The sequence below is a fragment of the Micropterus salmoides genome, unplaced genomic scaffold (genome assembly GCF_014851395.1).
Source record: "Micropterus salmoides isolate LMB-PRFRI ecotype aquatic unplaced genomic scaffold, ASM1485139v1 Ms_hic_scaffold_15, whole genome shotgun sequence".
Lineage (NCBI taxonomy): Eukaryota > Metazoa > Chordata > Actinopteri > Centrarchiformes > Centrarchidae > Micropterus > Micropterus salmoides.
In genome coordinates this window covers 26,821,237-26,844,462 of record NW_024040596.1, presented here as the reverse complement: position 1 = coordinate 26,844,462, position 23,226 = coordinate 26,821,237, and the positions used below count along the sequence as shown (strand labels likewise).

Here is a 23,226-nt window from a genome sequence, read left to right as displayed (position 1 = left end):
TGGTCTGTTCCCCAAGAAATAGTTACAACACCTAAAGTAACGTTAGGTTGCTTTTATATTGTTAGTGTATAGATTAAACAAACAGCATGTTAGTTGATGAACTTCAGAGGTGATGGTTGACATATTTTTGAACTTTAAACAGAGCCAGGCTTGCTGTTGTTTACCCCCTCGTCCAGTCTTTATGCTAAGCTAAGCTAATGGTGCATTCATATGCTCCTCGGATGGTCCCATTTCCCGAGTTGTCCAGTTCTTCCTTCCGATTTTGGTGTGTTCATGTGCTCTTAAGTCGAAATGTGGAAACAACATTGACGGTACTACAAAGACATGTTGGATTGTTGTCATTCAAGTATGCTGAAACAGTTTGAAACTGTTACAAAGTTATTTGAGTTGTTACTGCACCAGTACATTACCTGAAATCACTAAAATATTGCTTGTACTGCAAATACTGCTAATAAATAATGTTCATGTAAATTTTCCCAGTCTGGAAATAATTTCCCCGATTATACCAACACCACATGAATGCACAGTAAGGACCTCTAAGCTGCATAGTTAGCAAACAGAGTGTGGTTTCAATCTTCTCCTCTAACTCTCAGAAAGAAACCATAAAGAGGATTTACTGAAATATATTCCATTACCTAAAGTAGTTGTACAGATATTTTGTGTGGAAGGAATAGTTTGACATTTTTAGAAATATGCTTACTTGGTTTCTTGGTGAGGGTTAGATGAGAAGATCGATGCCACCCTCATGTTAGTACAGTATATATTAAGCTGGAGCCAGCAAGTGGATAGTTTAGCTTAGCATAAAGACTGAAATTGGGAAACAGCTATCCTGTCTCTGTCCAAAGGTTAAAACAGTCGGCCTACCAGCAGCTCTAAAGTTCATTAATTAACACTTTGTATCTTGGGCAGTTTGACATTTTAATAGGGAGTTATGTGTCAGACTATTTCTTGGCCTGGAGCAATAATTTTGTGTGTCAGTGTAGAGGCTCATCATTATATTTCTTCAAAGTAAAGTTCTTCTTCAGCTTCAACATTAAACAACAATTCAACTCACAGGTTCACACTATGCCAAGGAAGTTCTAAATATAAACCATAATTTGATATCGATACCAGAACCCAGGTCTAAAAATGTCAACACTTGGTTGCTTTGGAGTAAGATGATGATGATGTGGCATTACACCAGAATCAAACTCAAGAGGGGAAAAAAATTAGACGAGGAAGTACTGTCATTTTTTTTCCGTACATGTGTGCTCTGCTCTTAAAGCAGAAGTGAAACGCTCCTCTGCGGTTCCTCTCTCTCTCGTTTCAGAGAAGGAGAGACTGTGCAACAGGAAGTGAGGCAGGAGGTGGCAGAAACACACAGGAAGTGAAGTGAAGCCTGTTAGATCTGATTCATCAGTAACATATCTAACCTGTAGTCTACATTTCTGTCTCTGCAGAGGCTTTGGCATTCACTTTTAGAGTTTTTAATTATTAATGATGAGACTCTCTTCAGTTTGTGTTAGGACTATACCAGTGATTTTTGCATGCTGTCTACTGTTTACTACAACTTTTGTGTACTTTGTATCTTTTATCATTATTATCATATTGTGATGATATGATTGTATTGTTGTATTGTATGTTATCTTTCTGCAGACTTTAAGGATCCAAATCAAATGATTCAGCAACAAAAATTAGTTATTGAAGGCTTTATTTTACAGATAGGAAAAGTTTAGTCTCATATAATGAATAACAGTGGAACACAGTTGGTTGTTTTTAACATCACTTTGGTTTTTATATGACTTTACATATGTTTTCCATATTGTGATATAAATTGATACATGAGAAAATATCTTTATTTAAATCTTGATCAATCTTTTCAGTTGTATCACCCAGCACTAACTCTCCGGTTGCCATTTGATTTCTATATTTTGATCAAAATCATTAGGCCTTTTATTGTGGCCAGCTTAAGGCACACCTGTGCAATACCCGTGGTGTTGAGCAGACCCGTACTTGAGAGAAATAGGGCTTTTGTGTACATAGAGCAAGTTCAGCTCATGAGGAATGGAGGCAAAAACAAAAGTGTTGCATTCATAATTATGTTCAGTGTAATATTGGTATCGTTTTCAAAACTCCAGCACTGACAACCCACAAAATCTCGCTTTGCATTTAACCAATTTGACTTACTGTAATAGAAGTAACCCACATATCAAATTATTAAAAGAGACATTTGTAATGGAGCTGTAATATAGAAAATGAAAGAGATCCCTGCATTAAGTTTGCATGAATATCATAATGGATAACATGTCTTATTTGGAGGGAGATTCACCTGTGTCAACTCATAGACACAGATTGAACAGCTAAACAATGAGCTGAAACTCACTATAAAGCTCTGTAAAGTAGGGGGGAGCTACGGATTCAGCTGATATTTCTCTTTATGTTCCTCACTATAAGCAAACCATTTCACATTGTCATTTTTGATTGTAGCCACTTTAAACATTCTCATCTGTTTTGGATGTTTCAGAAGTTGCTTTGTATTTTTGTTTTACCCATACCTGCTTCTGTTCCTCTAAAACTTACAGCATACCGCTGGAGTGTTGACTGACACTGAAAGCTGCTCTGCGTGTGTGTCTAGGGCCTCTTTTTACCTCATATCTCTGATCCAGGAAAGAAAATAAGGGTTTCAGAGAAATTACGTCCGTGCATTTCCCTCCATTAAAGCTTTTTTTTCTCTGCAAAGACATTTCATTTCTATGATCTCTATCTACAAAGATTCTTCTACAACAACATGTTAAATATTTTGGTCCACATAGAAGAAGTGAGAGTTTGTAATAAAGAACATTTTTGTATACAGTAGTACAGTAAGCTGCAGTCTCGTAGTAGCCGTCTCGGCTTCAGCTTTTGTAAACACAGCAGCTTAAAATCAAGCAGCTGCTCCTCCACACACGCACACACACTCGCACACGCACACGCACACACAGAGACACGCACACGCACACACAGACACACACACACAGACACACAGACACACAGACACACACACACAGCAATATACCGTGGGAAGGATCATGCTTGGTCTCCTCTTGTGTAATGTCCAGGAAATATTCCCCCCAACATGTTGCTTTGTCATGTCAACACCTCATTTTGTAAAATCGACCACATGCATGTCTTACACGTTGCTTCTGGTTATTGTCTTACTGGTTGAATGTCTTCCCACTCTGACCGCACTTCTGTCTTCTCCACCAGCCTCCTCTCATCCAGGCGATATTCAGCGGGGACCCTGAAGAGATTCGCATGCTCATATACAAGTCTGAAGACATCAATGCTCTGGTGAGGACACACACATTGCATTGACATAGATTCATTCCCTGGAGACTTACCCTAACCTTAAACAATGCTTACTTAAACCTAACCCTTACCTGCACCTTAAACCAAGTCTTCACCCTTAAAATTTAATGGTTTATGTGCATTTTGTCCCCATAAGGACAGCGAGTCCTCATAATGTGACTGTGTAAACCGATTCATGTCCCCACAACATGAGTAATACCCACATACACAGTCTACATCAAGACAGAGGGGTTAAATTTGTCTTCACTTGTTACGGGCATCATCCAAGATCCACAAGTTTTTGCATAGTGTTTCAAAATGTCGTGAACAGATTTTAGTGAAAGGAAAACGTGATTATATTCCAGTCTGGATATTGCCACCATGTGACTAAATTTGAAGCACTATACAGTTCAGCTCTCATAACTCCTGAACAAAGTTGTGAAAAAGCAAAACTCTTACCTTGATTATTTAGTTTAATAGAAATCCAACAGGCCTGGAAAACTTTTACATCAACAATTACAATTTGTTTTGCATATTTATTCATACTTTTTATTATATAGTGAAAATTAAATTTAGATGAGCCCCCAAAAAGTTCTTAATCTCTTGTTTTAAATATTTGGATATGCACTGCATTCACTTAAAGACGCCCTGTGGAGCCTTCTTGTAAGCCAGCAAAAGTTCTATTTCTGCCATCAAAGCGCCTTGTGTAAATCCTTCCGCATGAAACATTTGCAAAGCCGATCCATTTATCCATCTTCAACGGTTTATCTGGGGTTGGGTCGCATGGGGCAGCAGCTCCAGCAGGGGACCCCAAACCTCTCTTTCCTGAGCAACATTAACCAGCTCTCTGACTGGGGTATCCTGAGGTGTTCCCAGGCCAGTGTGGAAATATAATCTCTCCACCTAGTCCTTGGTCTTCCCTGAGGCCTCTTCCTTTAGCTGGATGTGCCTGGAACACCTCCCTAGGGAAGCACCCAGGGGCATCCTTACCAGATGCCCGAACCATCTCAACTTCTCCTTTGCAAAGCCCATGTTTACATCCATGTTTACCAGCTCATAGTCTTCCTCTTCACTGCCTTTGCTGTACGCAAACTATTGCACTTGGACAATACAAACTAAATGAAAAGATTTGGAGTCTTTAAAAGCTTGTGATTTTTCATTTAACATCTCAATTTCAGTATTTGTAACTACGGGGGGGAAAAATCTCATATGTAACTGATCCATCTCTCGTAATAATGGGATGCTAAGTCAAAATTACAAGATAAAAAAAAAAAAGAAGATATTTATTAGATAAAGTGTTTAATTAGTTTTGTCTGGAGAATCCAATGGCCATCCGTAGATAGGTCATATGTTACCTTAAAGTCTTGGTGATGTGCAACCAAATTTAGATGAAACGTGAAGGTATCAACGCTGAGAAATCGGCTTGTGCCACAGCTGCATATATTTATACACAGGATTTAGGTATTCTCTGAAACTCAAAATAATATTTTTACGCAAATCCAGATCTACATGCCGATGAAAAACTGGTCTTCCTCTGCACCTTTACTCAAAATAAGCTTTTAGGAAAATAAAAACCTGGCTCAGTGGAAATCATCTGCTCCTCCTCCTCCTCCTTTCTCTTCAGCTCCCACTTCCTGTTGTAGCCTGCACCCAAGGGGAAGTGCGGGAGGGTCAAGAGTCAGCAAAGCCAAAGTTCAGAATGTGTGTTTATTTACATTATATGGATAGTATAGATGCATAATGTCTGTAGAAGGGCAGAAGAGGATGTGGGCAGCCCTGGTCTCTTCTCTCTGCTGTATTTAGTCTCCTGAGTCTGGTGATGGCTGCCTGTTACAGGACTCGTCACCGTCATTGTCCACTTTGGATGTGTTTTTGTTGGAGAGGATGCACTCAGCCCAGTCACACGGACATGTGGGGTGGACACTGGGATGTGTGTGTGTGTGTGTGTGTGTGTGTGTGTGTGTGTGTTTGAGAGCTGACTGAGATGAACAATGGGTGTGTTGACACTGATGGCCCTGTCACTGATCCTCAGCTCATCATCTGTGAACCGATATCACAGCCTCCTCTGTTCGGTCTCAGCATGTTCTCATGGATTACTGACATGTAACATTCCAGCCAGCGGTGAATGTGAAAGGGCTTTGTAGACATTTAGCTGACACGGGCGCTGTAGGAATTGTTACTGAAGTGCCAAATATCAAAAGAACAGTAAATCACTGAATGTTCAGTCAGATTTTATTGTTATTAAGTTATGTGGTCGTATTTTGCCTGATTGTTGGCTTTTACTGCAAAGAAAGTACTCTACCTCAGATTCTGTTGATTTTGAATATATGTTTATTGATATTTTAATACTTGCGCTCTTTATATTTGCACACTTTATACTGCAACAATTTCCCTCGCGATAAATTACCTTCTTTTAGTAAAGAAACTGAAAGTGTTGCTTTAGTGTCGGTATCACATTGACACAAGAATCAAAACCACCCCACTGTTAAACCTCAGCAACTTAGAATAATTGCAGCTGCTGATGAATGGTTAAAATCCTACTGTACCATGTCAATTTTATAAGCAAGTACCAACTGACTGACTTCCTCTCCTCAGGATGCAGAGAAGCGCACCCCGCTGCATGCAGCGGCCTTCCTGGGTGATGCTGAGATCACCGAGCTCCTCATCCTCTCTGGTAAAATATATTCCCTTGTTCCTCTCGTCTACTCTCGTTTCTGAGTTGTCCTCTCCCTCCATCTTTCATCCAAAGACTTTGTTTTGAAAAATGCCTGCAAATGTGCTATTTTTTAATGATAACATATCTTATAAAGTATCGGCAAAAAAAAAAATGACATCATGTCTCATGTTAAATTGCCTAAATTCATGATATTTATAATATGGAGTTATTCTACTGTTTATTTTTGTGATCGTCAACAAATTCCGCGTCAATACCAAAAACCAACAGAAAAAGACTCCATTGGTGTGAAGAAGGTTCATTAAGCGTAGACCGATATGGTACAGGTGAAAGGACAGGATCCTCTGGAGTCTAAATGCTGGTGCTGGTGGAGTAAAGCCAGCAGGTGGTTGTTCGACACAAACAGTTGGATCTCCCCGGACACAGTGGGTGTAATAGTGGTGATGGTGGGGGGTCGCACAATATTTTATACATTTTTGAAAGGGAGTTTGACAGCGTGGGAAAGTAGAAGTGACTGAAAGGATTACTTTCTGACTTCCCTGCCTTGTCTGTGGCACCTCAAGGACATTGGCTCCTTACAGTGGAAGGAGTAAATAGTTCATTTGGGGATTATTGTCAGCTGCAGATTAATAGAAGGTGTGTCTCATTGATGTGTTAATATATTTATTTTATTAACATATATTTTCTGGATGGACAGTGGAGCTCTATGGCACAAAGATGCGATCATGCTTCTGATACACAGACAATACTTGTCAGAAGGATCAGTTGTTGGTTTGGTTGTTGTAGCATGGAATACAGCAAGTTATATTCTTTTAAATATAGGATTAACATCTTAAATTTAGTGTCATAAATCTTAAAATCTAAAATTTAGTGTTTTCAACCCTGCAGCGCTGTTCTTCATATGATCATTTTAAAGCAGCCATACAGAACTTCTACTTAATGAAATGGCAATTTTATTCACTGTATTTGGCATTAAAAATCTTTTCAAAGTATTAAATATTAGTCAGTGAAACCAGCAGGCTTGTGTATTTTACCAACTGTTTTTTGATGCATGTATCTACGACTTTTCACTTTGGTTGGTAAACTTTAGTTTTTTTTTTCTCTGCAGGGGCCCGGGTCAACGCCAAAGATAGTATGTGGCTTACCCCTCTCCATCGCGCTGTGGCATCTCGGAGCGAGGTGAACACGCACACGTGCACACGCACATGTGCACACACACACACACACACACACACACACACACACACACACACACACACACTTTTACCCTTTGACAGCTTTGTGAATCTGCACAAAGCAATAAATCAGCTGCATCACTCCCAGTGCCGAAACAGGTAATTCCACAAGGCTTGAATAGCTGGAGGGTGACTTGTAGTGGTGTGGCAGGGGTTTTACATACATTTACAATTGTGTTTTGCATTGTAGGAATTATATCAAGGGGTGTATTTGTGACTAGTCTAAAGCTGTGTCTGATATAATTACTTTCTTTATTCATTCATTCACATAACTGTAAATTACATGTTTCAGCAAAGGCAAAGTATCACACTGTGGGATCTTTTTTAGTAAAGCAGTGTACGTACATGATTGATAACAATCTTCATTCCATTGTGGGATATTTTTGGGTGTGAATAACACATTACAGTACATTTTACACTTTGAATTAGAACTTAAAAGGGAGTAATTTACAGCCCATTACTTTCTAAATTAATTTGAATTCCCAGCCATCAAAAATATAGCTATTTTTCCACAATAAAGTGAATATGTCTTTGTTCTCCTGATCCAGCAACACTGTTGGGGGAGGTGTGTGTATGGAGGCCAACAGTCCTCTGCAGCTCTATATTGCACTGTATTCACTGAGCCACACCCACTTTTGAGTTATACAATGTAAAGGACACATTTTCGGTTTCACTCAGAAATATGTCACATTACAGAAGCTAAGCTCCAACTTTCGTTTTACTGTGACTTTAATTGCATCTTTCATCAGTTATCAGTTTGATCCCCCCGTAGGGCAAATTCCAATTGGCTCCGCAGCACAGTGGAATGGAGAGTAAATGAAAGTAGAATCAAAAGTCAGAATCAAATTTATAAAATATACACATTAGTAGAAATATAATATGCTATCCTTGTGTGTATCTGTACATGTGCAAAGGTGGTGGTCGGAGGTATAAACATAAATGACACAAATAAAAATACAAAGAACTGAAAATGGCTCCTACAAGTTGTACGTAAATGAGTTATTTATCTATAAAAACACAATCTCTTTGACTGTCTTTCTCAGGACGCAGTGCGAGTTTTGATCCGCCACTCGGCCGACGTGAACGCACGGGACAAGAACTGGCAGACGCCGCTGCATGTTGCTGCTGCCAATAACGCGCTGCGATGCGCTGAGGTCATCATCCCGCTGCTGAGTAGCGTCAATGTGTCGGACCGCGGCGGACGCACCGCCCTGCATCACGCTGCCCTCAACGGTCACACTGAGGTACAGCAGAGACTACCTGACTTACTATCAGACACGTTTATTAAATGAATAATATATAATAGATCAAGGTTCAGTATGTAAGTTTTAGTGGCATCTAGTGGTGAGGGTTGTGAATTGCAACCGCTCACCTCTTCCTTTGCAAGCGTGCCGGAGAAGCTTTGTCCAATCTTCAGTTCTTCTTCTTCTTCTCCGTACATATTGAACGTAGTGACGAAAAGCGCACCATAGAGCGCATTGTCCGTTCAGGCTACTGTAGAAACATGGTGGTGCAACATGGCGACGTCCATGTAAGAGGAGGTATGTAGATAGAAATGGGTAGTAAAGGTAATAAAACACAAAGGTTTGTTATGTAAGGTCTTTATACACCACTGAAAACATAGTTGTGGTTATTATATTGCATTTCTGTCAATAGATCCTCCTAAATATTACACACTGAACCTTTAAAGATATAAAACACTCATTTTACTTGCTGAAGTATATTGGTATAGTTCAGCAATAAACAGGCTGTGATGTAACCGTCCTTTGTGCTATTTTGGTGGAATAGCTTGGTTAAAGGAAACAGGTGGGCGCGTGCAGCTGTATCTTGGGGGTTATTAAGTGGGTTGTGCATTTTGAAACACTTCTTGCCTTTGGTGGAATCATTCACAAATATGCTGAATCTAAAATTAACAATGAGAAGGCGGCAGATTCCCGAAGCCAGGCTGAATGGACGGCTTCTCTATTTCCACCCAAATCCAGAGTGTTTATGCAACAACCGAGCCAAGTGAAGAGATGTATTTACAATGCTGTTATATAAAGACCATCACCCCCACACGCGCACTCAAACTGACACAAACATACAAAGACAAATATAAAGCTCTTACGTCACTCACTAATTTCCCCCTCCCTCTGTTTTTCTCTCCGTCAGATGGTAAACCTCCTCCTCGCTAAAGGAGCCAACATCAACGCCTTCGATAAGAAGGATGGCCGGGCGCTGCACTGGGCAGCTTTCATGGGTAAGAGACAAAGACAGAGTTTGTTACTGATCACACATGATGCCTTTATTTCCTGGAGGTAGATCGTAGATCATCATTCGGAGGGGCTATTCATTCGAGCTCGAGCAGGGTGAAACAAGACAGGACAGAACGAAGCATGCATTAAGTACAGACAAACTCTACAGCAGACAAAGTTGGGTCGCTTAGTTAAACTGTAGTTTTAAACTTGCGTAACAAAACGTGTTTGTATTTATACAAGCTTTTAAAAAACTATATTTCTCACAGTGATTCCTTAAACGAGTAATGTAAGAATGGTGATAAAAATATCTCCCGAGGCAGAATATTTTACAGTTGCACAATAAACTGTACTGTAAAAGGATCACAGTAAATTTTGACCTGAAGACATCCCTGAAAAATTAAATGATTAGAAATAATAACTTTAAGTAATTACACAAATTCAGCAAAAACAAAACATGTGCCAACATACAATATAAACCACAGCTGAAACAATAAGTCATTTAATGGATAAGTTGATTGACATAAATTTTATCCGCTATATTTTTGATTATTGATTATTTGTTGTAGGGCTGGACAATAAAACAATAACAATAATTATCACAATCATTTTTTTTCAATAGAAATATATCAAATGTTCAATAAATATTCAATAAATGTTTGATTTTATTCACTTGAATCTTAAACGAATTAGGACTTTTTTTTTATTAAGATGTTTATTTTGTGAAGGAAAAAGGACTGAAAAAAGCTTTTACTTAATTTTACTTTGTTGACAAAGATTCTATCATAATTGTTTTGAATGTTCCACCTCAGATAGTGTATATACTGTATTTAGTGTGAACAATAAATTAATATAACAGTTGCATCCCAGCTATACTAGTACTGTTCATAATTTCTTTTCAAAATCTCAAACACAGTTTGTAATCAGATGACTGAGCAAATTATTTACTGCTTAAGTTTTGCTTCTAGTCCACAAACAACTTCGTCTAACAGCGGATTCTTCCCTTTTTGTTTGTGGTTTGTGCGCTTTGGTGCACGTCCTGCAGGGCATTTGGATGTGGTGTGTCTGCTGGTGAGTCAGGGGGCGGAGATCAGCTGTAAGGACAAACGGGGATACACTCCCCTCCACACGGCGGCCTCCAGTGGGCAGATCGCTGTGGTCAAACACCTGCTCAACTTGGCTGTGGAGGTCAGGACACACACGCACTTCGCACTTCCTGCAGATTTATTGTCACCCTAACCATAACCACTACTTGCCTAACCTTAACCTTAAACCAAATCTTCGCCCTAAAATGTTATATTATATAACATATAAATAGTTATATTATGGGTACTTGCGTTTTGTCCCTAAAAGAAAGGCGAGTCCCCACAATGTGACTGTGTAAACACACTCCTACACTTCACATTCTTTCACTAAAACAAAAGCACTTATTGTGCTCATTCAGAAACACACACATGAACTTGCACACATTTATTCATCGTGTTGCTAACAACACACGCACCCATTCCTTGGCCTTACTAACAGGTCTTATTTTTAATCTAACAACAGATAGATGAGTCTAATGGGTTTGGGAACACTGCCCTCCACTTGGCCTGTTTTAACGGTCAGGACGCTGTCGTGAGTGAGCTGATCGATCATGGCGCCAACGTCAGCCAGCCCAACAACAAGGGCTTCACCCCACTGCACTTTGCTGCCGCCTCCACACATGGAGCGCTCTGTCTGGAGTTCCTGGTCAACAACGGTGCTGATGTGAACGTACAGGTACGCCGGCTGAACATCTGCCTCCCATACGACCACACACTGGTGAACACAGCAGATTATTTAGCAGCTATAAGAGTATAAAATACTTCGGTCAGGAGTTGGTAAAGACCAAACACAGAGCTAAAAGAGAGTGAATGCTGGACTTTAAATAAATGCTCATGTTGCTTTGTGTCTGCTGGATTTGTAAATATGAAACTGTTGATATGATGTTACCTTGTCAAAGGGTGACCAAGTGAAGGGTAAGCATGTCAACAAGACAATATAAATGGTCTTTACTCTGTGGCCACCTTAGGATCAAACTTTACAGTTGTGTCAGTTCTTTATCCATCCAACAGTTTTGTTTTCTGGTGTGTTAAAAGCATTATAGCATCAGGGCCTGATTAGCACAGCTACATACAGTCCCGTAACAATATAGGCATAATCAAATGAATTGTGGAAGGAAATATGTAAAGAAATAATTGAGATAATTGACAACCTCTATCCTCAACATGGGTTACTGCAATTACTTGTGTTTCTCAAAACCAAGGCTGTGTTTTTCATAAAACATGAAATCTGTTCTTTTATTTCTCCTCCACCTTCTTCAGAGTCGGGACGGGAAGAGTCCTCTTCACATGACGGCAGTTCACGGTCGTTTCAGTCGGTCCCAGACCCTCATCCAGAATGGTGAGATCTCTTTTTATGCTTGTTTTTGTCTCTTAAAGTTACGAGTGTTGCATATTCTCCTTGTAAATTAACGTTTTATTCCAGGCGGGGAGATTGACAGTGTGGACAAGGACGGCAACACCCCTCTCCACGTTGCTGCCCGCTACGGTCATGAACTCCTCATCAACACGCTCATCACCAGTGGAGCAGACTGCACAAGGTTTGTTTGTTCACCTGTTGAGAAATTTGTGTTAAATAACTTATAGTAAAAGAGACTATTGTTTCCTTTCTGCATCTTTCTCCAAAGGCGAGGAGTCCATGGCATGTTCCCTCTCCACCTGGCTGCCTTGAATGCTCACTCTAACTGCTGCCGGAAGCTCCTCTCCTCAGGTAGCATACAAACTTAACGCTGAACTGAATGAGAGTAGATTTGGTTTCCTAATTAGGTTTGCTGTCACTAAGGAGTTCTTCAACTTCTTCTTTTATATTTGCATATTTAAAAAGAGTGCTGACCTCTACTGCCTTACCTTTGATTGATGAACAATTCTTATGTGTTTTTGCAAAATATTATTAGGTACACCTACTGTAGCTAAAGCTAATGCAGACTGCAACAGCCCTGCTGTAAATTCTGTCTTCAGGTGTTATAGTGAAAAACACTAGCAAGTCCACTGTGTATTATTTTCTCATTATGGTGGCTGGTCCTGGAGTCTATTAGAGTTTAGGCTAATGTTAGTTCTGCTCTTTATTGGATTTGGGGAAGCAACCCCAGCTAACATTACACAGTAGAGTTACATTTGATAAACAGATGGTTAAGCCTGTATCCTACAAACCTTTTCTCTTTAAACATTAATAGTGGAAAATACTGTGTGAAAATACAACCAAGTCTGTATGCTAAGAAGCCCAACAAGGCTATGTTAGCCTGAACAGTCTGATCTTTAATTTTTCCTCATCATACTAAGGAATAACTAGCTGTACACTGCAATCCAGGAACAAAGCTGTTTCTTAATTTCCATTTCTTTTACGTGGTTTATGAACTGCCGATGTTTTTCCGGCTACGTGCACCATTAGCCCCAGTCTTTTAGCATGAGATAACGTATGTAGCCCTCACGTGTATATTTTTCTAATTAAATGTTTTAATATGCTGGAAACAGAAAAGGTCAGCTAGAAACAATTGTTTTTACTCACTGAGCTGGTAATGTTAGCTTAATTAGCTAGGTTTTGTAATTTAAAATTCAAACTTGACTGATATTTCTGGGAGCTATCATCCTTTGTGCTATGTCGATATCAGCCCCGCATATGAGCTGATTCAGAGTCTGTTTTGCCTTAACATCATCTTCGATTGTAATTTTCAGGGAGGTTGTTTGTTGTTCTCCAAGTGGTGAATCCTTCCACAATCACATGTATTCAGCTCTGGCCAAATTCAAGTCACAATGTTCCAGAAACAGACAAAACCTCACTGAGTCTTAATTACTCGCTGATTGGACGACTCTCTCTCTGGACAAGAGTGTATTCTGTTGAATTCTCCTCCTACAACATCGACATTGGTCATTAATATCTTGTTTGCATCTGAAAAGTTTCCTTGTTGCTTCTGGCAGTGAAATTATTTGTCTTTCCAATCATGCGATATACTTCTGAGAGACTGGTTTTCCAATGCAGAAGAGACTGGTATATTAAATAAATGTGGAGTAGGGAGTAGGGAAAAGACAACAACCCTTTCTGGCTTCAGATCCCTTTTGATGATTTAACAAGGCCCACAAAGAAGTCATTTACATGTGCTTGAGCCATGTGCAGCTGCAGCATTGCGTCTGGTCGGGACTGTTGTGAGCAGTAGTGGCCTGAGCTTTTGTATTTGTTGCACTAAATCAAAACCTAAGTGTCCCTTTTAGACTGCATCTGACGGGGCGTGATGATTAGGCAAATTGGAATGATGAAGGATTAAAAAGCCACAGCACAGCACGACAACACATTTGTCAAAGAACAACACGATAACACAGTTGTCCTGTTGTTCTTTGTAATTCACTTTTGTGCGACTGTGATGTTAAAGCGCATTCACTAGTAGATACTTTTATCCAAAGAGACTTAAAAAAACACATTCACCCTCCTGTAGATGCGATCCAAACTTGCATCTGTCCCACCAAACAGCTACTTTACAGCTTGTTCACTGCTTCATTAGAAATGCTTAGAATTTATTTGAAAGAGATCATCAGATTGCATGTGGTGTCAAGGTGTAGTCTGAAAGTTAAATGGATGTTTTGTATTCTGGCAGTATGAAGGATCTGCTGACAGATTCTGCACATAAACACATCGAAAGAAATAGCAAATTAAGTTGGTGCTTTGTCTGTCTCTCTATGGTCAGCTGCATCATCCAATCAGGTTCCCATCTCTAGTCCTAATTCTGGTGACCACCAGTGCTTATTTGCAAGCCTTGAGGCTTGTGTTTGACCCGTTAGTTGTGATCAATACAGCAGACTCTATGCGACTAGTTCCTGGGCAGTCAGAAAGTCCTCCCTCCGGAGCAGGAAGCGTTTTGTTTGGGCGGGAACCTTTGGTCCAGGAACAAAACTGAAAACAAAATCTTGCTGTTGAAAGGTTTTTGCAAGAGTTGGATGACATCACTTTGAAATAATACAATTGTACATTAAAAACTACATTTGTTTGTTTAAACCTGATAGAAGGAGCATAATTTATATGTACATCACATGCAGGTGCAAGGTCAAAAACATGTTATCAACGAGTAGAGTAAAGTAGAATAGAGTAGGGTAATGCCTGCAAACTGACTCCAAATAGATCCCAGCCTGAAGACTGGGACTGGGATCGAATTAAACTAGAACTGCAAGCAGTTGTAAGCGGGGACCAAGCCCCGTGGCGCCAGCCGCCCCCGTGGTGAATAAATGACCAGAGTTGTAAGGGACTTATGGTTACAGAGATATAAAATGAATGTATGTCTATGGGAGTGTAATTTGATATGTGATTAATAGTGCCACCTAGAGGCTGATTGACACCAAATTTCACACAGCCCCTCGGGATGGCATGCCACATAAAATTTGTCCCCAAGTTTGGTGTTGATCGGCCATTCCAAAATGAAGATAAGACATGATTTGCTGTTTTTAGTGTTTTGCGCAAACATTTGTTAGCGTATAATTGGAAAATTTTTTTTGCATATCAATCGGGGGAGCAAAAGCTTGAATCAGCTTGGTCCAGAGATTATCCGTGTCGATTTTGGTGCCAATTGGACTTACGGTTTCAAAGGAGTTAATTAAAATAGACTTTTCAGTTTTCGCATTTTTTGCGGAAAAAAATTATAGACGGAAATGGGCGTGGCCTATACCATAAGATTCAGCTCGAACCCCCGAACGCGGGAAAATAAGGTTTTTGATATCCGCCTACGTATGCGGGAGTTCCAAGCCCAAACGCGTTGACCTTGCTTATAGCGCCCCCTAGAAGTAGAAGTGTGCAGATTTTTGTGCCTGAGTTACTTGCAGGGGTTTGTACCTACCTACCTGTAGTTTCGTGTCCCTAGCAGTTACCGTCCCAGTATCAGTTTTAGCGGCAGAAGAATAATAATGAAAACAAATATGATTACAATAGGGTTCCAGCTCCGCTCAGGCTTGGACCCCTAATAAAACACATAAATGTGTGTTTTGGAGTCTTCCTATAGATTGTTATATGGACCTCACATGAGCTGTTAAACTCTGCTCACATGATATGAGTGAAATAAGTTTGTTGTGTTGTCCCCTTCTTGGGCTGCTATATTGCTGTTGTTTGTTGTGTGTTGATGTGACACTTTATAACCACAAACCACTTTCACACATCAAAACTTGCCCCTTTTTTATTTATTTTTTTAATGAATTCCTCCTCAGAGAAACCGACAGCAATGCTAATTTCTCTTTTAACCATGCTTGTTGTTGCTGTTATGTGGTCATGATGTTAATGTGCTTTACAGGTGCTGGTCATATAATTAGAATATCATCAAAAAGTAGATTTATTTCTGTAATTCCATTCAAAAAGTGAAACTTGGATATTATATTCATTCATTACACACAGACTGATATATTTCAAGTGTTCATTCCTTTTAATTTTGATGATTATAACTGACAACTAATGAAAACCACAAAATCAGGATCTCAGAAAATTAGAATATTGTGAAAAGGTTCAATATTGAAGACACCTGGTGCCACACTCTAATCAGCTAATTAACTCAAAACAACTGCAAAGGCCTTTAAATGGTCTCTCAGTCTAGTTCTGTAGGCTACACAATCATGGGGAAGACTGCTGACTTGACAGCTGTCCAAAAGACGACCATTGACACCTTGCACAAGGAGGGCAAGACACAAAAGGTCATTGCTAAAGAGGCTGGCTGTTCACAGAGCTCTATGTCCAAGCACATTAATAGAGAGGCCAAGGGAAGGAAAAGAAGTGGTAGAAAAAAGTGTACAAGCAATAGGGATAACCGCACCCTGGAGAGGATTGTGAAACAAAACCCATTCAAAAATGTGGGGTAGATTCACAAAGAGTGGACTGCAGCTGGAGTCAGTGCTTCAAGAACCACCACGCACAGACGTATGCAAGACATGGGTTTCAGCTGTCGCATTCCTTGTGTCAAGCCACTCTTGAACAAGACACAACATCAGAAGCGTCTCGCCTGGGCTAAAGACAAAAAGGACTGGACTGCTGCTGAGTGGTCCAAAGTTATGTTTTCTCATGAAAGTAAATTTCCTTTGGAAATCAAGGTCCCTTAGTCTGGAGGAAGAGAGGAGAGGCACAGAATCAGTGTAAAGTTTCCAGTCAGTGATGGTTTGGGGTGCCATGTCATCTGCTGGTGTTGGTCTACTGTGTTTTCTGAGGTCCAAGGTCAACGTAGCCGTCTACCAGGAAGTTTTAGAGCACTTCATGCTTCCTGCTGCTGACCAACTTTATGGAGATGCAGATTTCATTTTCCAACAGGACTTGGCACCTGCACACATGGCCAAAGGTGTATTACATTTGTTGAATTTACAACAGGGGAGAACAAGAAGGCATTGAAAAGTTGCTCATGGGGAAGACTGCTGACTTGACAGCTGTCCAAAAGACGACCATTGACACCTTGCACAAGAAGGCATTAAAAATACCAGGTGTAAACACAGTTCAGTTTGTTTATTATCCTGATAACTTTCTGGGTACAGGTCAAAAATGTTGTGGTGCTGAAAAAGGTTTGGGTTGCAAAATAATGTCTTTAACTGTGAACGGGTCAAAGCCGAATGAACATGATAGATATTCAAACTGAACTTCTTGCTGCACTTTCTCTCAAAAATGTCTTCCTTTGCTGATCCTATTTATCAATAGGAGACATGTCTTTGTGACCTTCTGACGCCTCGTTAGCTCTCTCATAGCTTACAGACATTTGTGTTTTCCTGTGTTTGCACGACCAGCATCTTGCACTCTCACCTAACCTTCTCCCTCTCACATGTTGCACTTACACCTGTCTTTTTCTCCAACTCCTCCTCTTCCTGCCTGTCTCTCTCTGTGGTGGTGGCTGCTGCTGCTGCTGCTGTGTGTTGTCTGGCCTCCCTCCGTCTCCCTGCGCTGCCCTCTTCAGGTCGGAGGTTTAGCATAATGTGTAACGACTCGGTCCTGTCCGCAGGCTTCCAGATAGACACTCCTGACAGTCTGGGGAGGACCTGCCTGCACGCTGCTGCCGCTGGAGGGTGAGCTCATTATAGGGCATACATCTCTTTAAAAAGGTTTAAAATGCCTTAAAGGAAAGTTCTTGTCTAGATGTGTCAATAACAACACCAGTATTATGATGGGGCAAGAAAACAACTGAAACAGTTTATTCAGATTAAACCACTTTATTTATAGGTGAAACAAACACCCCATTTACACCTGGCATTAAAATGATTATCTGGTTGAGGAAGAGAAAATTAAAGAAAATTAAAGCAGTAAGTGGGAAATGAATGATATACTGTAGGCAATAACAACTGTGTATGACAGTGTGCGATGCACTCATCTCTGCAGCGGATCTGCTGTTAACAAGGCATATTATTTATGTGACAGAGTAGCTTACACGCTGGTACTGCAACACAAGAAATCTTTTTTTATACAAAGAAAAGAATAACTTCTGTATTACATTCGTTGAATTTACAACAGGGGAGAACAAGAAGGCATTAAAAATACCAGGTGTAAACACAGTTCGGTTTGTTTATTATCCTGATAACTTTCTGGGTACAGGTCACATTTTAATACCAGGTATAAATGTGGTGAAAAAGTACACTCATCTCATACAGTTATCTTAATCTGAAAAACTGAGAATGCAAATATACAGCAAGTATGAAGCTTGTAAACTGATTGATTTTTACAACTGTAGGTTTGGGTAATTATAATTTTACTCTCACCTTCATTTTGGCTACCTGAGCGTCTGACTGATTGTGTTTCTTGCCTTTGACTTCTTTTTAATGATGTTGCCATATTCCTACATCTCCTCAAGTACAATGAGACCCTAGTTGTAGTAAACTGGAAGGTATTATCTGTTTAAGCAACATTTATTTCCTTTTATTAAGGATCCATGTTTTAACCCTTAAAGCCCTACTGTCTGAATGGTTTGCAGTAATTGTACCCCTCTACCTGCTCTCTGTTTGCAGTAATGTGGATTGTGTCAAGTTGCTCCTGAGCAGCAGTGGAGACCATAACAGGAGAGATAACTGCGGAAGGTGAGAGAACACGTAACTGTCCAGGTGACACTTTCCTTATTAAAATTTACAGGAGTGTTATAAGCCGATTTAATTGTAGTAGATTAGTAGAACAAATTGACGATAATTTTGAGAATGCAGTCCAACAGTCCTTTTTCTGTGTTTCAGAATCTCAAAATCAAGGATTTGTTTATTTTCTCTGTTTTATTCAATTGGAAATGGAATTTTTGGGGGTTTTGGATTGTCGAACTAACAAGTCGTTTGAATATGTCAGTTTGTGGTCTGGAAATTGGGATCGATTTTCCCCCCACTATTTTATGACATTTTATATTAAATGGTAACCAAAGTCCCCTTTTGTAGCATTTATATATAGGGCAAACATTTAATAAATAGTTTATAATGCAGTACAATGTATTTGTAAGCAGATATACTGTTAATGTTTATTAATGTATTTGTTAACCACTATAACTCCTCCAATATAATAATAGAAAATCTTCTTAGTCTTCATAGAAAAAAATATAGTGATTGACAAATACTGTGCAATAAACACCTGAAAATATCCCTTAGGCTGCTTACAACTATATTATACATTAAATGTTTGTATACTGCTTATAAATGCTAAATAGTGGAGTTTAATTAAAATGTTTTAAAATATTGATAACAAGTGAGGGATTCAGTTTGCACAGCAGCTACAGCAAAGAGAGAGCAGAAAAACAACCCAGGGCAGAATGTGGTTTTGGCAGTCCTTATTTGTGTATGTGTATGTGAATGGGTGTAGGTGAGCGTGCCTGTGGGGCATTTCTCCTTAATTGTCTGCTACTCAATGCATCATTTTATTAATGGTCATTTGCCTGACTTTCTCTCTTCCTGTTATTTCCCAGGACCCCGCTCCACTATGCGGCTGCCAGCCGTCACTATCAGTGTCTGGAGACTCTGGTTGCTTGTGGCACTGCCATCAACGCCACTGACCAGTGGGGGCGCTCTGCTCTGCACTACGCCGCTGCCTCGGACCTGGACAGGAGGTGAGCTGGCACATTACACCATCACGTATAGTAACAGCCCCCCTATTCCTGATCATTTGTTGTTTCCAAGTTAAGATTCCTCTAAATCGTCTTACTGATAATCTTGCAAGGAGAGAAGGTTGGAAATCTGAAACCTCTTCACACCACTTCTCTGGTGCCACACTGAAAATCTGGGCTGTCAAAAACAGCGGTCTGCTGTTACTACATACGTACATACCTGATGGTCCACTCCTCTCTGATGGTCATGCATGACCTCCAGGATTGGCAGCCAGTATCCACTAGTTATCCACTCAACTTGTTGGCTTTAGTTGGTGCCAACGTATAAAAGAGGCTGTTGTTTGAGTGTGTGTTGTCTCCCCCTTACAGGCGTCGTGTTGCTCTGGAGCCAGAGAGTGAAGGAGTTCAGGCAGAGAAGGAGAAAGAGGCAGCGCTGTAAGTCCACACTGAAAGAAACATGAAGAGATCAAGAAATAAATGGCATTTTGGCATACAGTGGGGAGAACAAGTATTTGATACACTGCTGATTTTGCAGGTTTTCCAACTTACAAAGCATGTAGAGGTCTGTAATTTTTATCATAGGTACACTTCAACTGTGAGAGAGGGAATCTAAAACAAAAATCCAGAAATCACATTGTATGATTTTTAAATAATTTACATTTTATTGCATGACATAAGTATTTGATCACCTACCAACCAGTAAGAATTCTGGCTCTCACAAACCTGTTGGTTCTTCTTTAAGAAGCCCTCCTGTTCTCCACTCATTACCTGTATTAACTGCACCTGTTTGAACTTGTTACCTGTATAAAAGACACCTGTCCACACACTCAAACAGACTCCAACCTCTCCACAATGGCCAAGACCAGAGAGCTGTGTAAGGACATCAGGGATAAAAGTGGCTGGGATGGGCTACACGACAATAGGCAAGCAGCTTGGTGAGAAGGCAACAACTGTTGGCGCAATTATTAGAAAATGGAAGAATTTCAAGATGACGGTCAATCTCCCTCGGTCTGGGGCTCCATGCAAGATCTCACCTCGTGGGTCATCAGTGATCATGAGGAGGGTGAGGGATCAGGCCAGAACTACACAGCAGGACCTGGTCAATGACCTGAAGAGAGCTGGGACCACAGTCTCAAAGTAAACCATTAGTAACACACTACGCCGTCATGGATTAAAATGCAGCACACGCAAGGTCCCCCTGCTCAAGCCAGCGCATGTCCAGGCCTGTCTGAAGTTTGCAAATGACCATCTGGATGATCCAGAGGAGGAATGGGAGAAGGTCATGTGGTCTGAGACACAAATAGAGCTTTATGGTCTAAACTCCACTCGCCGTGTTTGGAGAAAGAAGAAGGATGAGTACAACCCCAAGAACACCATCCCAACCGTGAAGCATGGAGGTGGAAACATCATTCTTTGGGGATGCTTTTCTGCAACGGGCCATGATGACTGCACCGTATTGAGGGGAGGATGGATGGGGCCATGTATTGTGAGATCTTGGCCAACAACCTCCTTCCCTCAGTAAAAGCATTGAAAATGGGTCGTGGCTGGGTCTTCCAGCATGACAACGACCCGAAACACACAGCCAGGGCAACTATGGAGTGGCTCCGTAATCTCAAGGTCCTGGAGTGGCCCTATCCAGTCTCCAGACCTGAACCCAATAGAAAATCTTTGGAGGGAACTGAAAGTCCGTGCGGCCCAGCGACAGCCCCGAAACCTGAAGGATCTGGAGAAGGTCCGTATGGAGGAGTGGGCCAAAATCCCTGCTGCAGTGTGTGCAATCCTGGTCAAGAACTACAGGAAACGTATGGTCTCTGTAATTGCAAACAAAGGGTTCAAATCAGCTGCCAGGCTGAACATGGAGAACAGAGGATTGGACCCAAAATGCAGACACTGAGCAGGTACTGGTGAATGAGTGAGGTTTATTGGAGCACACAGTGAAACTTACAGGTGAGGTGGTATTAGCAGTCTAAAACACAACCGTTGAATAATCCAACTGAAAGTAAATCCAAAGTGAGGCATGAGTAACACTGGAGAACTCTGGCGTCTGAACCACTAGACTAGAACACATGATGACGACGACAACAATGAACTGGCAAGGAGTGAAAGACAGACAACCACTATATACACAGATGAGGGAGTAACTAATTAGACACAGGTGAACCCACTTCAACAATCAGAGACAAGCACCGGAAGTAAAACATGACAACACACACTAGGAGCAGAAACTACAAACTAAAACAAGGACAGAGCATGTAAAACATAAAAACAACTGCATGCCGAACAAAACACAAACATGGAGACATGGGACTAAGGACTAAGACACAGACAAGGAGAGAACAGACAGGGCATACAAACAAATAGAAATTGGACACAAGAACCAACCCCTCACAAAATGTGGAACCAGATGACATGGACAAGACACACACAAGTGGACAAAAACCAGAACAAATGACAAGAGACCAGGAAGAATAAAACAGAACTAAAATGCAGGACTAAAACTAAGATAAGGGACAAGACTAAGTCAATAAAACATGCGAATGAACAAAAGAATAACCTAGGCTACAAAACCCCACACATGAAAGACTAAACACAAGAATACAAAACCAGAACACAAGTGAAACCCAGAACTACATAAAAACATAGGAAACAACTGGAAAAACCACCCAACCAACCCAAACCCTCGACAAAAGGTTTCTGTACCAAATATTAAGTTCTGCTTTTCTGATGTATCAAATACTTATGTCATGCAATAAAATGCAAATTAATTATTTTGAAATCATACAATGTGATTTTCTGGATATTTGTTTTAGATTCCGTCTCTCACAGTTGAAGTGTACCTATGATAAAATTACAGACCTCTACATGCTTTGTAAGTAGGAAAACCTGCAAAATCAGCAGTGTATTAAATACTTGTTCTTCCCACTTTATATGGCACACTACACACTGTTAACCAGCTTATAATTATGCACAAAACACAGAGAAAGTGACAGAATTAAGTTTAAAGCTTTATTTGTATTATCATTAGAGAAACAAATGTGGCTGTCCTTTTTTTAAAGTAAATCATTTTAAGCAGATTTGACAGTTTCTGAGTGACTAAAACCATCAGCGAGCTTGTGTTCCTTCATCACCATGAACACACTCACTGTTTATTTTTGGCTCAGTCCCACATACACCAACCTGCTGCCCCAAATACTCACATAAGCTCCACATGTGGATTCATCCGCTGTTGAAAATAGATCCCAAAAAATGAACTATTTCCTCCTGTTTGAGTAACAATTGCTAAAAAATGGCCTTTTAAAAAAATTAAACTATATATTTGGGAGCCATCTGTAAAAAGTATGTGTCTTCAAAGGAGCCAATGGGCTTGAGGCTGAGTGCCACATGTACTACACATGGTAGGGAAGTGAACTACTGAAAGACGAACTAACATGTTGTTGGTTTTGGTCTTGGATTTGTTGCCAAAATGAAATAAAATTCTGTCTCTTTTCATGTGCTATGGTTGTATGAAACAGGCCCGTTCTCTCTTTGTGCACACAAACATGAGGAACTGCACACACTATCACACGTAAACTCTGTGTACGGTTTGAATAACCTTTGCATACATCTGCACACATCATCCAGACCTTTAACCGGCTCACGCACTCTTTCTGATGTTGTCTCTCCACTATTCAGCTCTTGTTCAGTCCATGT

At 40.4% G+C, this 23,226-nt stretch overlaps 1 protein-coding gene across 3 annotated transcripts in view; it reads left to right on the top strand.

The window, feature by feature from the left end:
* Window positions 1-23,226, top strand: part of ankrd44 (ankyrin repeat domain 44) — a 39,681-nt gene that overhangs the window by 6,511 nt on the left and 9,944 nt on the right. For 2 of the 3 annotated variants that reach the window (XM_038721342.1, XM_038721344.1), the window contains exons 2-15: window positions 3,226-3,309; window positions 5,902-5,980; window positions 7,089-7,159; window positions 8,259-8,459; window positions 9,367-9,454; window positions 10,495-10,637; window positions 10,998-11,210; window positions 11,795-11,873; window positions 11,958-12,072; window positions 12,160-12,242; window positions 17,428-17,536; window positions 18,470-18,538; window positions 19,399-19,539; window positions 19,906-19,971. In XM_038721342.1, the coding sequence (XP_038577270.1) occupies window positions 3,226-3,309; window positions 5,902-5,980; window positions 7,089-7,159; window positions 8,259-8,459; window positions 9,367-9,454; window positions 10,495-10,637; window positions 10,998-11,210; window positions 11,795-11,873; window positions 11,958-12,072; window positions 12,160-12,242; window positions 17,428-17,536; window positions 18,470-18,538; window positions 19,399-19,539; window positions 19,906-19,971 (1,541 nt within the window). The remainder of the gene's footprint in view (window positions 1-3,225; window positions 3,310-5,901; window positions 5,981-7,088; window positions 7,160-8,258; window positions 8,460-9,366; window positions 9,455-10,494; window positions 10,638-10,997; window positions 11,211-11,794; window positions 11,874-11,957; window positions 12,073-12,159; window positions 12,243-17,427; window positions 17,537-18,469; window positions 18,539-19,398; window positions 19,540-19,905; window positions 19,972-23,226) is intronic. The other variant, XM_038721343.1, reaches the window with a different exon arrangement.